This window comes from Pristis pectinata, chromosome 33 (genome assembly GCF_009764475.1).
Source record: "Pristis pectinata isolate sPriPec2 chromosome 33, sPriPec2.1.pri, whole genome shotgun sequence".
Lineage (NCBI taxonomy): Eukaryota > Metazoa > Chordata > Chondrichthyes > Rhinopristiformes > Pristidae > Pristis > Pristis pectinata.
Window position 1 is genome coordinate 19,271,774 of NC_067437.1, and position 15,716 is coordinate 19,287,489.

At 48.0% G+C, this 15,716-nt stretch overlaps 1 protein-coding gene across 1 annotated transcript in view; it reads right to left on the reverse strand.

Moving 5' to 3' along the window:
- The window catches only part of LOC127585437 (glycogen [starch] synthase, muscle-like), a 69,964-nt gene that overhangs the window by 40,984 nt on the left and 13,264 nt on the right, over window positions 1-15,716 (reverse strand). Inside the window, exons 4-6 of the mRNA XM_052042864.1 lie at window positions 11,983-12,171; window positions 7,664-7,808; window positions 3,511-3,628 (exon numbers count right to left, since the gene is read on the reverse strand). Of these exons, the coding sequence (XP_051898824.1) occupies window positions 3,511-3,628; window positions 7,664-7,808; window positions 11,983-12,171 (452 nt within the window). The remainder of the gene's footprint in view (window positions 1-3,510; window positions 3,629-7,663; window positions 7,809-11,982; window positions 12,172-15,716) is intronic.

A 15,716-nucleotide genomic window follows, 5' to 3' on the forward strand; every position in this document is an offset into this window, starting at 1 on the left:
CCAGACACAGTTAAGGAAGGAGTTACAGGCCTGTGGTGGAATCTACCCTGCGGTGGGCCCAGAGCAGAGTGGGGAAGCAGATGGTCAGAAGGGAAAGGTGGGGAAAAATGGTGATGGGCAGTTAGTACTGCTCCTTCACAGATCCTGGGGCTGGGCACAGGGCTGACCTCAGTGTCTGTGTGGAGAAAGATGCACATTGGTTTTCAGTGAGAGAGAACATGGGCTAGAGATGTGCAGAATGAATGTGATAGATGAATTCAAATGGCTTAAGAGCAGTAATTACCAGCACATCAAGCTTCTTGTGATGCCAGGTTAGCGGTGTGGGAGCATACTCGGCAGACCAGACTTGACAAGTAGGAAAAGTAAAACTGTGTCTCCACGATGAACAAGAAACAGAAAATGGAAAATGTTGGAAAACCTCAGCAGGTCAGGCAGCATCTGTGGGAAGATCACCCTTGGCAACTTCCACCAGCCCCAACAAGATTCCATCACTGGACACTTTCCCCTCCCCTTTCAGCACGTCACAGGGATCACTCCCTTTGTGACTCCCTGGTCCACTCTTCCGACCCAACAACCACTCCCCATTGTTCAGCACTCTCCCATACAGGAGGGGCAGACCCTGCCCTTTCACCGCTTCCTCTCCCACCATCCTGGGACCAAACGTTCTCTCCAGGTGAGGCAGTGATTCACTTGCACTTCTTCCCATCCAGTGCCTGCATTCAGTGATCACTACGTGGTCTCCTCGACACTGGAGGAACCAAGCACAGGCGGGGTGATCGCTCTGTGGAGGACCTGTGCTCAGTCCACGGGAGAGACCCTGATTCACCATCCCACTCCACTCCCTTTGTCTGTGCCTCCTGCACTGTTGCAACCAGACCCATGCAAGCTCAAGGAACAACACTTCACATTCCTGCTGGGCACATTGCAAGAACTGTGGAGACACAGAGACTGCAGATGCTGGAAACTGGAGCAACACACAATCTGCTGGAGGAGCTCAGAGCAGGTCTCCCAAAGCATTCCTTTCCTCCCACAGATGCTGCTCGACCCGCTGAGTTCCTCCAGCAGATTGTTTGTTGTTACACAAGAACCGATTCTGCCGGCCATCCCCTGCGTATGCTCTGGCCTCCTGGACACGTCCCAGTGTGTAGGAACCACAGCAGCAACAATTTACACAGCTTAACTTTACCCCCACCTGTCCCTTGTCTCCACTCTCCCAGAGAAACTCCCTTGTTTCACCCATTTTGCTGCCACCTGGACAAAGTTATTTCTCTCTCAGTTCTTTTTAAGGGTCCCACAGCTAAAACATTGAGTGTTTCTCCTTCCACAGATGCTGCCTGACCTGCTGAGTTTTATCAGCATTTTCTATATTCAGTTTTTTATCACGAGAACTAAATTTTTCTAACCCGAGTCATAAAGTTTAACTTGCCGGACAGTTCCCACAACCTCACCATCAACAACATATTACACAGACCAAGAGGCAGAATGTGCTGGTAGTCACTGCCCTTAAGCCATTTTGACATATCCAATCACATTTGTTAGGTGTAAACATCACCGATAGCCTGTCCCGGTCCAACCACGTAGACACTATGGCCAAGAAAGTGCACTAGCACCTCGACTTCCCCAGAAGGCAAAGGAAATTCGGCATGTCCCCATTGACCCTCACCGATATTTGTAGATGCACCACAGAAAGCATCCAATCCAGATGCATCACAGCTTGGTATGGCAACTGCTCTGCTCAAGACCACAAGAAATTGTTGAGTTGTTGGCACAGCTCAGCACATCACAAAAACCAGCCTCCACTCCATGCGCTCTGTCTACACTCAATAAAGCAGCCAGCATTCCCACCCTGGACATCCTCTCTTCTCCTCCCTGCTATCAGACAGAAGATACAAAAGCTTGAAAACATGAACCACCAGGCTCAAGGACCCCTGTTATAAGACTCCCGAACAGACCTCTTGTCTAATAAAGATGAACTCTTGACCTCAGAATTATCGTCCTTATTATCTACCTGCACTGCACTTTCTCTGTAACTGTAGCACTATATTCTGCATTCTGTTATTGTTTTCCCTTATACTTCTTTGATGTACCGATGTTTTGAAATGATCTGTATGGACGGCATGCAGAACAAAGTTTCTCACTGTACCTCGGTACATGTGACAATAATGAACCGATACCAACCTCCAGTTCTACACATCTCTCCCCCACATTCTCTCCAACTGAAAGCTAGCTTGCATCTCTGGAGACACAGGAGACTGCAGATACTGGAACCTGGAGCTGAAGACAAACTGCTGGATGAACTCAGCGGGTTGAGCAGCATCTGTGGGCGGCGGGGGCGGGGGGGAGCGGAAGACCTGCTGATGTTTCAGGTCGAGACCCTTCATCAGGACTGAGTGTGGAGAGGGAAGCTGGCCAGTATGGAGAGGAGAGGGGGAGGAGTTAGACAGCAGGTGATTGGTGGACTGGGTGGTGAAGGATGACCAGCAGACGGAACCAGCTGGGGGAGAGGGAGGGGCGGCTTGGGAGACAGAGGGAGGTGTGGATGATGGGTGGAAGTAGACAAAGAGAAAGGACAGAAAGAGCCAGATTGGGGGTAGTGGTAGGGGGTGGGGGAATAGTGAAGGTGGAGACAGCAACCTTCTTTTTCTTTGCTTCCATGTATCATGCACCTGCCTCTGTCTCCCAACCTCCCCCACCTGTCCATCTTCCTTCACCCCTCCTCAGTCCGGCAATCACTCACTGTCCCCCATCTCACCAGCCCCCTCTCCTTCTTATACTGACTACCTTCCCACTCCACTCTCAGTGCTGATGCAGGGTCTCCACCTGAAATGTCGACAATTCCTTTCCCACCACAAACGCTGCTCGACCTGCTGAGCTCTCCACCAGATTGTTTTTTGCTCCAATTTTCACCTTTCTCTTTCCCAGCTTTTGTATCTTACTAAGTGAAAGATGAACTTTATCAGGGAGAGGGAAAGTTGGGAAGGAGCAGCGACTCTTGGGCAGGTCTCGTTCAAGAAATGGAATGAGAAAAGGTTTGCAGCTGGTGGGTGCAGTGGGATTCTTTTGCTTTTCTGAGCCAGTCACTCTGTTACTTACAGTTGTTCCTGTTTAAACTTCAGGCTCAGTTTACAGACTGCACAAAACTTTCCCAGCCTACTATAGAGGAAACCATCACAGAACTGATCCACTATAACTGCAGCTTCTCAGCTGTGTCTCAGCTAAAGATCAAAGGAAGAAGACACTGAGGCAGACATGAAGCTTTCTGACTGTGAAAGCATTTCAGAGGATGTAAGATTATTTCCTGTGGGAAATCATAAACCAAATTGCCATTCAGAACCCAGTACTGAACTTGGTAAGCAGCCTGTTGTTAGATATTACAACTAAATGACTGCCTAGGACAGGATGGCTAAGTGGAGAAATGTACTGAAAGGTATGGAGTGAGATCAGGAGAATGAATGGTAAGGGAATGCCAGAACTACACAGAGACACTCACAGTAGATGAGACACTCTTACCCATAGAAATGGCCCCGGATGAACTCCTGAATCCGCATTTTGCTCCTGGAATGCAAATTCTGGAACTCGTGCATTACAGAGAATCTCTTCAAATTCAGTCCATTTGGAGTGATCACGTCTGTGGAAGGAAAGGAGAGGGTTATTAACTCCGAGAGCCTGTGTCAGAATAAAACCATTCAAGATCACTGCATCAGGCCAGATTTCAAGAATTCCAAGCTTAATGGGCACCAACATCGACATCATCCTGGATGAGACCACCCCTCTTCCGGGACCAACACCTAACACCGTCCCCAGCCCAAAACCCGCCCCAAATGGAGACTCTGACCAGCCCGATATTCCTCCATCCCTAGACCAGTCCCAGACACAACCCCAACCTGAGAGTGGCCCCAACCCAAGACCTGCCAACCAGGACCAGCTCAACACTGGGACAACCACCCAACTTCTCAGTCTAAACAGAATGGAACCAATTAAAGAGACTCTTGGCATGGGCCAATAGAAAGGTGTGATCATTGTCAAAGGTTATAGGTCATATAGATCATTGAGGGCAGCAGCTGACAGTAGCAAACAGGTTGGACCGTGGCTTTGGACAGGCGGTATCATAAAATGTACAACAGTACAGCACAAGAACAGACCCTTTGGCCCATGATGATGTGCCAAACTAATTAAACTGTTAATTAAATGTATCCCTTCTGCCTACACAATGTCCATATCCCTCTCTTCCCTGCACATCCATGCGCCTATCGAAGAGCCTCTTAAGTATTGTATCTGCCTCCACCACCACCCCTGGCAGCGCATTCCAGGCACCCACCACTCTCTGTGTAAAAAAACTTGCCCCACATGTCTCATTTGAACTTACCCCCTCTCACAAATGCATGCCCTCTATTATTAGACATTTTGACCCTGGGAAAAAGATACCGGCTGTCTATTCTGTGTCTCTCATTATCTAAAGCTGCTATCAGGTCTCACCTCAGCCTCAGCTGAGAAAACAACCCAAGTTTGTCCAATTTCTCCTTATAGCACATGCCCTCTAAACCAAGGCAGCATCCTGGTGAACCTCTTCTGCACCCTCTCCAAACTATCCTCATCCTTCCTGTAATGGAGCGACCAGAACTGAATGCAATACAGGAAGTCCCCGACTTACGAATGCCCGAACTATGATCGCCCGTACTTACAAACCAACCTTCGTGGTCAGTTCATAAGCGGGCCCGGCCCCCGATCCTACCACGGCAGCGGTACACCTCCTTTGGCCCAACCCCAGGCCAAGTGAGCATGTGCGGTCGGGGAAACCGGGCCAAGTGAGCATGTGCGGTCGGGGAAACCGGGCCAAGTGTGCATGTGCGGCTGGGGCCATGTGTGGCCGCGATCCCCAGCCCAAGCGCGCATGCGCGGCCGCGGTCCCCGGGCTAAGTGTGCATGTGCTGCCGGGGCCATGTGCGGCCGCGATCCCCGGGCCAAGTGCGCATACACTGACACTGTTCCGAGTTACACACAAAATCAGGTTACGAACAGTCTCAAAAACGGAACTCATTCGTAACCCGGGAACTTCCTGTACTCCAAATGCAGCCTAACCAGTGTTTTATAAAGCTACAATACAACTTCCTGACTCTTGAACTGAATGCCTCGACTAATGAAGGCAAGCATGCCATACGCCATCTTTACCACCCTATCAACCTGTGCAGCCACTTTCAGGAGCTACGGATTTGGAACCCAAGATGCTTCTGTACTTCAACACTGTTAAGAGTCTTGCCATTAACAGTGTACTGTTCTCATTACATTCGATCTCCCAAAGTGCAACACCTCACACTTGGCCGGATTAAACTCTATCTGCCATTTCTCTGCCCATACCTGCAACTGATCGATATCCTGCTGTGTCCTTTGGCAACCTTCTGCACTTATCCACAACACCAATCTTTGTATTGTCTGTGAACTTACAAACCCACCCATCTACATTTTCATCCAGGTCATTTGTACATATCACAAACAGCAGAGGTTCCAGTACAGATCACTGCAAAACACCACTAGTCACAGACCTCCAGCCAGAATAATTTCCATCGACCATGACTCTCTGTCTTCTATGGGCAAGCCATGCATCTTAATCTTCCGGATGAGCCTACCATGAGGGACCTTGCCAAAAGCCTTACTAAAATCCATGTAGACAACATCCACAGCTCTGCCTTCATCAATCACATTCGTCACCTCTTCAAAATACTCAATCAAGTTAGTAAGACACGACCTGCCCGACACAAAGCTGTGTTGACTATTCCTAATTAGGCCATGGTTTTCCAAATGCTCATAAATCCTATCCCTAAGAATCCTCTCCAATAGCTTCCCTACCACTGATGTTTCATTCACAGTCTATAGTTTCCAGGATTATCCCTACTTCCCTTCCTGAACAAAGGAACAACATTGGCTACTTGCCAGTCCTCTGGAACCTCACCTGTGGCTAGAAAGGTTACAAAGATCTTGGTCAAAGCCCCAGCAATCTTGTCTCTTGCCCCTCTAAATAACCTGGGGTATATCCCATCAGGCTCTGGGGACTTTTCACCTTAATGTTCTTTAAGAGACCAACACTCAAAACGCCCCAGCATATCAGCACGCTCCATACTGATCTCTGTCCCCCACCTCTTTCTCTTTGGTAAATACTGATGCAGGGTACTCATTTAGGACCTCCTTTATCCTTGAGTGGCCCTTCCCTTTCCCTTTCCTTTCCCTTTACACTTTTCCCTACTTCCTAGTTTTGCTCTTGATGTATGTAGAGAATGCCTTGGGATTCTCTTTAATCCTACTTGCCAAGGACTTTTCATGGCCCCTCCTGTCTCTCCTAATTTCCTTCTTGAGCTCTTTTCTAGCTTCTTTATAATCCTCAAGGGCTCCATTTGATTTTAGCTTCATAAACCTTACATACGCTTCCTTTTTCCTCTTGACTAAATTCACAACCCCTCTCAACATCCAAGGTTCCCTCACCCTGCCATCCTTGTCCTTCCTTGTTACTGGATCATCCCTGTCCTGTACTCTGTGCAGTTGGTCTTTAAACACCCTCCACATGTCAGATGTGGACTTGCCCAAAAACAGCTGTTCCCAATTAACTCTCCCTAGTTCCTGCCCAATGCTCCCAGAATTTGCCCTGCTCCAATTTAATACTCTCCCGCAAGGTCCATACTTATTCTATATCTATAGCCATCTTAAAGCATAAGGAGTTGTGGTCATTGTTCCCCAAATGTTCTCCCACTGAAAGGTCAGTCACCTGGCCAGGCTCATTTCCCAGTACCAGGTCCAGTATGGCCCCTCCTCTCATTGGACAATCTACAATACTGATTTATGAAACACTCCTGGATGCACCTAACAAATTCTGCCCTGTCTGAACCTCTTGCACTAAGGGGTACCAGTTTATATCAGGGAAATTCAATTCCCGCACAACAACAACCCTGTTGTTTTTACACCTTTCCCTAATCTGCCTGCATATCTGTTCCTCAATGTCCTGCTGGCTATTGGGGGTGGGGGGGGGGGGGGGTCTGTAGTATAATCCCATCAGAGTGATTGCACGTTTCTTATTTTTGAGTTCTCCCCATATAGATTCAGTGGATGAGCCTTTCATTATGTCCCTTCTGAGTGCAGTTGTGATATTGTCCCTGGGGCAGGCATGGTAGTGTAGTGGATAGCGTAACACTTTACAGCGCCAGCGACCCGTGCTCAATTCCCGCCACCATCTGTAAGAGTTTGTACATCCTCCCCATGACTGTGTGGGTTTCCTCCGGGTGCTCTGGTTTCCTCCCACATTCCAAAGACGTACAGGTTAGGAGTTGTGGGCATGCTATGTTGGTGCCGGAAGCGTGGCGACACTTGCGGGCTGCCCCCCAGAACACTCTACACAAAAAGATGCATTTCACTGTGTGTTTCAATGTACATGTGACTAATAAAGATATCTTAATCTCAACTCCCCCACCCCCCACCACCCCACTCTTTTACCTCCCTCTGTATTTTTCCTAAAACATTGAAACCCTGGAACATTAAGCATTCAGTCTGAACCTCTCTCAACCAAATCTCTGTTATGGCTGCAACATCATAGTTCCAAACAACATCACAGTCTCAAAGTTGTGGTTTTGCGGCACATTTCCCACAGGATGAGCAAGGTTCTTGTACTGAGGTAACTCACGAGGTTTGCGCTTGAGTAGATGTTCTGCCTCCACGGCTGTGATCTCCGACACTGTGGTGAAGACGTGAGTGCAGTGGACAGCTGCACGCTCCATGCAATAACGATGGTAAATCTGCCTCTCACCTGCCTCACGGTCTACATCAAACTGGAACAGACACCATCAGTAGCACCAACATCAGAAACTCCAAATGCTGGAAATCTGAGATAAAAACAGAAAATGCTGGAAACTCTCAGCAAGTCAGAGAGCATCTGTGGAGAGAGAGACAGAATTAATGTTTCAGGTCCAAGACCTTTCGTCGGAACGGTTCTGACAAAGGGTATCAAATGTTTCTCCTCCCACAGACGCTGCCTGACCAGCTGAGTGTTTCCAGCATTTTCTCAGTCATACAGCACAGGAACAGGCCCTTCAGCCCACCCTATCCATACTCAGTGCTACAGCCGCTCACCCATAATATTCCAGTCCCATTTATCAGCACTGGTCTGTACCATTCTATACCCTGAAGATTCAAGTGCTTGATGAGATACTTAATATTGTGAGGGTCTCTGCCTGCACCACCCACTCACCCCATGCCCACCTCCCTTCAGTCACCCTCTAGGTGAAAGGATTCTTCCTCAGATTCTGTCTAAACCTCCTAGCCCTTACCCTAATCAGATGTAGTCCAGCATTCGACACCTCACGGGGGAAGTTTACCATGATCCACCCTGCCCCTGCCCCTCATCATTTTGTACACTTCCCCCTCAGCCTCCCCTGTTCCAAGGAAAACAAATCCAGCTCATTGGGTTCTCTCATCACTGAAAGGCTCCGTCCCAGGCAACGTCTGGGTGAACCTCCTTCACACCTTCCCTGGTGCAATCCCATCCTTCTGACAGTGCTGTGAGCAGAACTGTCTCCTGGCTAAAGAAAGCTGGTATCCTGTAGCCTGTCCTCACCATCTGTGCTGTCACCTTCAGGGACCCTGGGACTTGTACACCGTGGTCTCACTTCCCCAATACCCTCCAGGGCCCGACCATTCACTGTGTTCACCCAAAACCCAGCACCTCACACTAATCAGGATTAAACTCCATCTGCCATTGCACTGCCCATCTTACCACTGGATCAACATCATCCTTAACCTAAGACTTCCTCCCATCAACAACATCCCCCTTTCTGTGTTAGCTGTGAACTTGCTAAATCACACTTCTTACACTCACATCTAACTCGTTGATGTATGTAACAAACTGTAAGGGTCCCAGCATCAGTCCCTGTGAGTCCACCACTGGTCACAGGCTTCCAGGGACAACTGTCACCCTCTGCCTCCTGTTACCAAGCCAATATCAGATGCAGTTCATCAACTTGTCTTGAAGTTCATGTGAACTACATCAGCTTCACTGCTGTCATCAATACGACCTTCCCCTGAGTGAATACAGAGAAGTATTCATTCCTGACCTGACGTACAACCTCTGGCCCCACACAGATCCCTTCGTTCCTAGTGCTCCTCTTTCTTTCCCTGGTTATCATTCTTGGCCTGACTAGACATAAAATCCTTTGGGATTTTCCCTAAACTGGTCTGCCAGTGATAGTTCTTGCATCTCTTGATTTCTTCAAGCAGCCCCAGACAATTTCTATTCAGAATGGCCTCCTCGATCTGAGCCATTTGATTCCCGATGTTCCTTTATCCAGCCTCAATATCCCTTGACATCCTTGAACTTACTGTCCGTGCATGGCAACAAGTTGGTTCTGAACTCTGATTATTTCCACTTTTAAATTACTCTCACTTGTTGGATATAGACTTTTATTTCACTTGAGTTTACTTTTCCTTGACTTTTCATTGATAAACATCCAAAACCACTGCACAGACATCTGTGTGGCAGAACAACAAAACATTCCTAGAGTAAAAATGGAAAATGCTGAAAACCCGAGCAAGTCAGACAGCAGTCGCTGCCTGACCCGCTGACTCTATTTTTGCTTCAGATTTCCAGCATCTGCAGGTCTTTGAATTTCAAACCATCTCTGGAAACTGGTGCCAGTCAATTGTTGTAAACCTGCTCAGACAGAAGGGATAAAACCAGGTTACCACAGACAGATACAAAATTACTGAACTGTAAGTAGAGGTGAAGTAAATCAATAGCTGAAGGAAAGCAGACTGCTCTGAACTTATTGGCCTAGATCGGTGAAAGGGATTAACATGAGAGGGAATTTAAATAAAATGTATAGATTAGAAAGTGAATATTGATTCCCAGAACTCAGTTGATAACATTCTCCATTAGAAACTGCTTGAGTTGATTGGACATAAAGAGCAGAATATTGAAAGAGACAGAGAAATGCTTCAAAGGAGACAGCAAATATCTGTGATAAATGAATGCTTCTGAAGCTTATGTCTGGCTGAATTCCCCAGGAATTACTTTATGGATCACAGTTTTCACTAAAGAATGAACAACCTGTATTTAGAACTGAAGGCTGGATATCGAAAGGTCGGTAATCAGAGTGAGGAGGACAGGCAGACAGCTGGAAGTACAGGTTCTGTATCCCAGCCACCCACTCCATCTCTTCCTGGCAGCACCTGAAGTTTTGCTGAGGTTATCACCACATAACTGCTCCATCAGGACTTTCAGAGTGAACGGTAGGGCCCTGGGGAGAGTTGTAGAACAGAGGGACTGAGGAGTACAAGCACAGAGTTTTCTGACTATGGCAACACAAGGTGGTGAAGAAGGCATTTGGCTCGTTGACCTTTCATCAGTCAGGGCACTGAGTATAGTTGGGACATTATGTTGCAGTTGTACAAGATGTGTGCAGTTCTGGTCACTTAACTATAGGAAGGAAGGAGTGCAGAGGAGATTTACTGGAACGTTGCCGGGTCTTCAGGAGTTGAACAGGTTAGGACTTTATTCCTTGGGGCGCAGAAGAATGAGGGGAGATTTGATAGAGGTTTACACAATTATGAGGGGTATAAACAGAGTTAATGCGAGTAGGCTCCTTCCACCTAGATTAGGAGAGATAAGTACGAGAGGACATGGCTTTAGGGTGAAAGGGGAGAGGTTTAGGGGGAACTTCTTCAATCAAAGAGTGGTGGGAGTGTGGAACGGGCTGTCATCTGATGTAGTAAATGCGGGCTCACTCTTGAGTTTTAAGAATAAATTGGATAGATACATGGATAGGAGAGGTCTGGAGGGTTATGGACTGGGTGCAGCTCAATGGGACTAGCGGAATACCATTTTAGCACAGACTAGAAGGGCCAAATGGCCTGTTTTCTGTGCTGTAGTGTCCTATGGTTCTATGGATCTATGTTGGTGAGGCCGCACTTGGAATACCATGTATAGTTTTGGTCACCCTGTCGTAGGAAAGATGTCAGTATACTGGAAAGAGCGCAGAGAAGATTTACAGACTTGAGGGTCTGAGTTATAGCGAGAGATTGGGCAGGCGAGAGTTTAATTTCTTGGAGGGTAGGAATCTGAGGGGTGACCTTATGGAGGTGTATAAAATCATGAGGTGCATAGATAGGTTGAATGTACACAGTCCCTTCCCAAGGAAAGGGAATCAAAAACTAGAGGGCAGAGGGGAGACCCGAGGGGCAACTTCTTCAAGCAGAGGGTGGTGCGTATACGGAACGAGCTGTCAGAGGAAGTGGGTGAGGTGGGTACAATAACAACATTTAAAAGGCACTTGGACAGGTACATGGATAGGAACAGTTTAGAGGTCTATGGGCATCTTGGTCGGCATGAACCAGTTGGGCTGAAGAGCCTGTTTCCGTGCTGGACTCCATCATTGAGATCCCTCATTCCTCCTCTCCCTCAGTCCTGACCTCCTCTCTGCTGCCGTACCACCACCTGTGCATTTGGTACCTCGAGCTGACTGTTCCAGTGCATCCTTGTGCCAGGACATCCCGCCACCCTGCCACCCCACTGCCCCCCGCGCCCGCTGTCACTGCGCTCACTATCATTGCCCCAGATAAGCAATGTCTCAGCTTTAAAATTCTCATCCTTATGTTTCAAGTTGTTCTCTGATCTCATGTCTCCGTCAGAACACAGATTCCCCACGGTATCTCTGCTCTTCTGACTCTGGGCACTCCAGCATCTCCAGACTTCACCTGCCAGGACCCCTGAGCTGGGATTCCCACCCCAATCCTTGCTACCTTCAGATGCTCTTGAAAAACCGCATCTTCGCGCGAGTTCGTTATTAAGCTGACTTGTTCATTCCATGGCCGGCTGGGACAGGTGGTTTGATAGTTTCATGACCCATTGACTGACCCCAAGCCTGAGCCCCGATTTCTACATTTTGAACCAGTTAAACATTGCACACTTCAGAACAGTGCCTTATGAGAAGTGGAAGGATGTTTACGCACGTATGGAAGGTTGTTGTAGAAATCAACATTCCCAGCACACAGGTACCGCCCCAGCAACGTGGCATGTGTTGTAAAGACCGTGGCCACAGGAATCTTGCGGAATCTGCACATGATCAGACCGATACCAGCCAGCCATTCGTGGAAGTGAGTGACGATAAACGGGCACTGCTCCTCGCACTGGGAAACAAACTGCGAAGCAGAAACATCAGGTTAGACAAGGGCAGAAAACACAGCTACAGCTACAGAATTATTCAAGATCATCAGTGAGTGTACATCAGCCTGTGTATTTCAGGAACAGTGGTTACCAAGGAAAAGCTAATGTTAGCAGCAGATGGAAGGAGACAGCAGTGTTTAAAAGTTGTTTCAGGTATGAAAGGGAGGCACGCTTGAGTGGAGCAGCTGTTTTTGGGAGTGGCCGCATTTGAGCCATAAGGACTGTGTTTGGGTAGAAATGATGAAGCTTTGGTTTGTGAGGCTTCGGTGAGAGGAGGCTGAGCAGTGGGACAAGTAAGAGTAGGTAAAGTTTTCCTTAGAATTACTCTTTCTATTGGAGTCACTGGCATGGCAGTCAGGGCAGTGGCATGCTCCTCCTGCAGGATGTGGGATATCAGAGAGATGGCCAGTGTCCCTGGTGTCAACACCAGTGGGAAGTGCACCCAGCTGCAGCTCCTGACTGCATCAAGGAACTGGAGCTGGAGCTAGAAGTACTTAGGATCGTCTGGGATGCAAGGAGCATCATAGACGAGGTTTAGCGAGGTGGTCACACCTAAGGTGCAGGCAGCAGGTAGTTGGGTGACCATCAGGAAAGGTAGAGGGAGCAGGCAGACAGTGCAGGGTTCCCTTGTGACCATTCCCCTCAGCAACAAGTAAACCCCTTTGGATACTGCTTGGGGGTGGGCGTGGGGGGAATGACCTAAGGGCACAGCAGCAGCAGTCAGGTCGGTGACACTGCAACTGACCCTGAGGCTTAGTTGGGAAGGGTGAAGTCAGGCAGAGCAATAGTGATAGGAGACCTGATAGCTAGGGGGACAGATAGGAGATTCTGTGGCCACATAAGAGACGCCAGGATGGTGTGTTGCCTCCTGGGTGCCAGGGCTGAGGAAGTGTCTGAGCGACTGCAGAACATTCTCAAGGGGGAGGGTGAGCAGCCAGAGGTCACGGTGCACATTGGCACCAACGACATGGGTAGAAAGGGGGATGAGGTCCTGCGCAGTGAGTATAGGGAATTAGGCAAGAGGCTGAAAAGCAGGACCTCAAAGGTAGTGATTTCTGGGTTCCTCCCGGTGTCAAGTGCTAGTGAGGACAGGAACAGAAAGATGGAACAGATGGATGTGTGAGGTTTGCACTGGGAGGTTTGCTGGTGATACTTGGGAGGGTTTAAACTAGTTTGGCAGGGGGATGGGAACCAGAGCACCAGGTCAGAAAGTGGAGGGATTGAGAGGCAGATTAGGGAAAGGTGTAGATGTCATGACCAGTAAGTCTGTAAGGAGGAACAGGCAGGAGCAGGGTGATAGACACGATGGGATGGATGGGTTGAAGTGTGTTTATTTTAACTCTAGGAGCATTAAGGGTAAGGGTGATGGACTTACAGCATGGATCAGTACATGGAACTATGATGATGTGGCCACTACAGAGACTTGGTTGAGAGAGGAACAGGACTGGATGCCTAACGTTCCAGGGTTTCGCTGTTTTAGGAAAGAGACAGAGGGAGGTAAAAGAGGAGGAGGAGTTGCACCACTTATCAGGGACCATATCACAGCTGCACTCAGAGAGGACATAATGGAGGCTCGTCCACTGAGTCTGTATGGGGAGAACTCAAAAATAAGAAAGGTGCAATCACTCTGATGGGATTACACTACAGACCCCCCAATAGCCAGCGGAACATTGAGGAACAGATATGCAGGCAGATTAGGGAAAGGTGTAAAAAACAACAGGGTTGTTGTCGTGGGGGACTTCAACCTCCCTGATATAGACTGGGACCTCCTGAGTGCAAGAGGTTTGGATGGGGCAGAATTTGTTAAAGTGCATCCAATATTTTAAGATAGCTATAGATAAGGATATGTATGGACCTTGCGGGAGAGTATTAAATTGGAGCAGGGCAAATTACGGGAGCATTGGGCAGGAACTAGGGAGAGTTAATTGGGAACAGCTGTTTTTGGGCAAGTCCACATCTGACGTGGAGGGTGTTTAAAGACCAACTGCACAGAGTACAGGACAGGGATGATCCAGTAACAAGGGAGGAAAAGGATGGCAGGGTGAGGGAGTGAAAGAGGTGGTGAATTTAGTCAAGGAGATATAGGAAGTGAATGTAAAGTTTAGGAAACTAAAATCAGAGGAAGCCCTTGATGATTATAAAGAAGATGGAAAGGAACTCTTGGAAGTAGGAGAGCCAGGAGGGGCCATGAAAAGTCCTTGGCAAGTAGGATTAAAGACAATCCTCAGACTTTCTATAGATACATCAAGAACAAGAGGATAACTAGGGAGAGGGTAGGACCACTCAAGGATAAAGAAGAGAGGATGTGGGCGAGCTCCTAAATGAGTACTTTAGCTCAGTATTTACCAAGGAGAAAGGCATGGAGGATAGGGAGAGCAGTGTGGATCATGCTAATATACTAGGGCATTTCGAGATAAAGAAGGAGGTAGTGTTGGGCCTTAAAGGACATTAAGGTGGATAAGTCCCCAAGGCCTGATGGGATATACCCCAGGTTATTGAGAGAGGCAAGAGATAGATTGCTGGGGCTTTAACCAAGATCGTTGTGTGCTCTCTAGCCACAGGCAAGGTCCCAGAGGACTGGCGAGTAGCTGATGTCATTCCATTATTCAAGAAGGGAAATAGGGATAATCCTGGAAACTGTAGACTAGTGGTAGGGAAGTTATTGGAGAGGATACTTAGAGACAGGATTTATGAGCATATGGATAACCATAGCTTAGGGACAGTCAGCATGGCTTTTTAGAGTCATAAAGCACTACAGCACAGAAACATGCCTTTCGGCCCATCTAGTCCTGGTTTTCTGCCTAGTCCCGGTTTTCTGCCTAGTCCCATCTACCCGAAGCTGGATCATATCCCTTCAAACCCCTCCCATCCATGTACCAATCCAAACCTCTCTTATGTGTTACAATTGAACCTGCATCCACCACATCTGCTGCCAGCTCGTTCCACACTCGCACCACCCTCTGAGTGAAGTAGTTTCCCTTAAATATTTCACCTTTCACACTGAACCTGTGACCTCTAGTTCTAGTCTCACCCAACCTTAAGGGAAAAAGCCTGCATGCATTCACCCTATCTATACCCCTCATAATTTTGTATACCTCTATAAGATCTCCCCTCATTCTCCTCCGCTCCAGGAAATAAAGTCCCAACCTATTCAACCTTTACCTGTAACTCAAGTCCTGGCAACATCTGTGTAAATTTTCTCGGCACTCTTTCAAGCTTATCAATATCTTTCCTGTAGGTGGGTGACCAGAACTGCACACAATACTGTAAATTTGGCCTCACCAATGCCTTATACAACTTCAACATAACATCCCAACTCCTGTACTCAGTACCCTGATTTATGAAGGCTAAAGTGCCAAAAGCTCTCTGTAGGACCCTGTCTACCTGCGATGCTACTCTCAAGGAATTATAGATCTGTATTCCCAGGTCCCTTTGTTCTACCACACACCTCAGTGCCCTACCATTCACTATACAAGTCTTACCCTGGTCTGTCCTCCCAAAGTGCAAGTTTGTGGGGCAA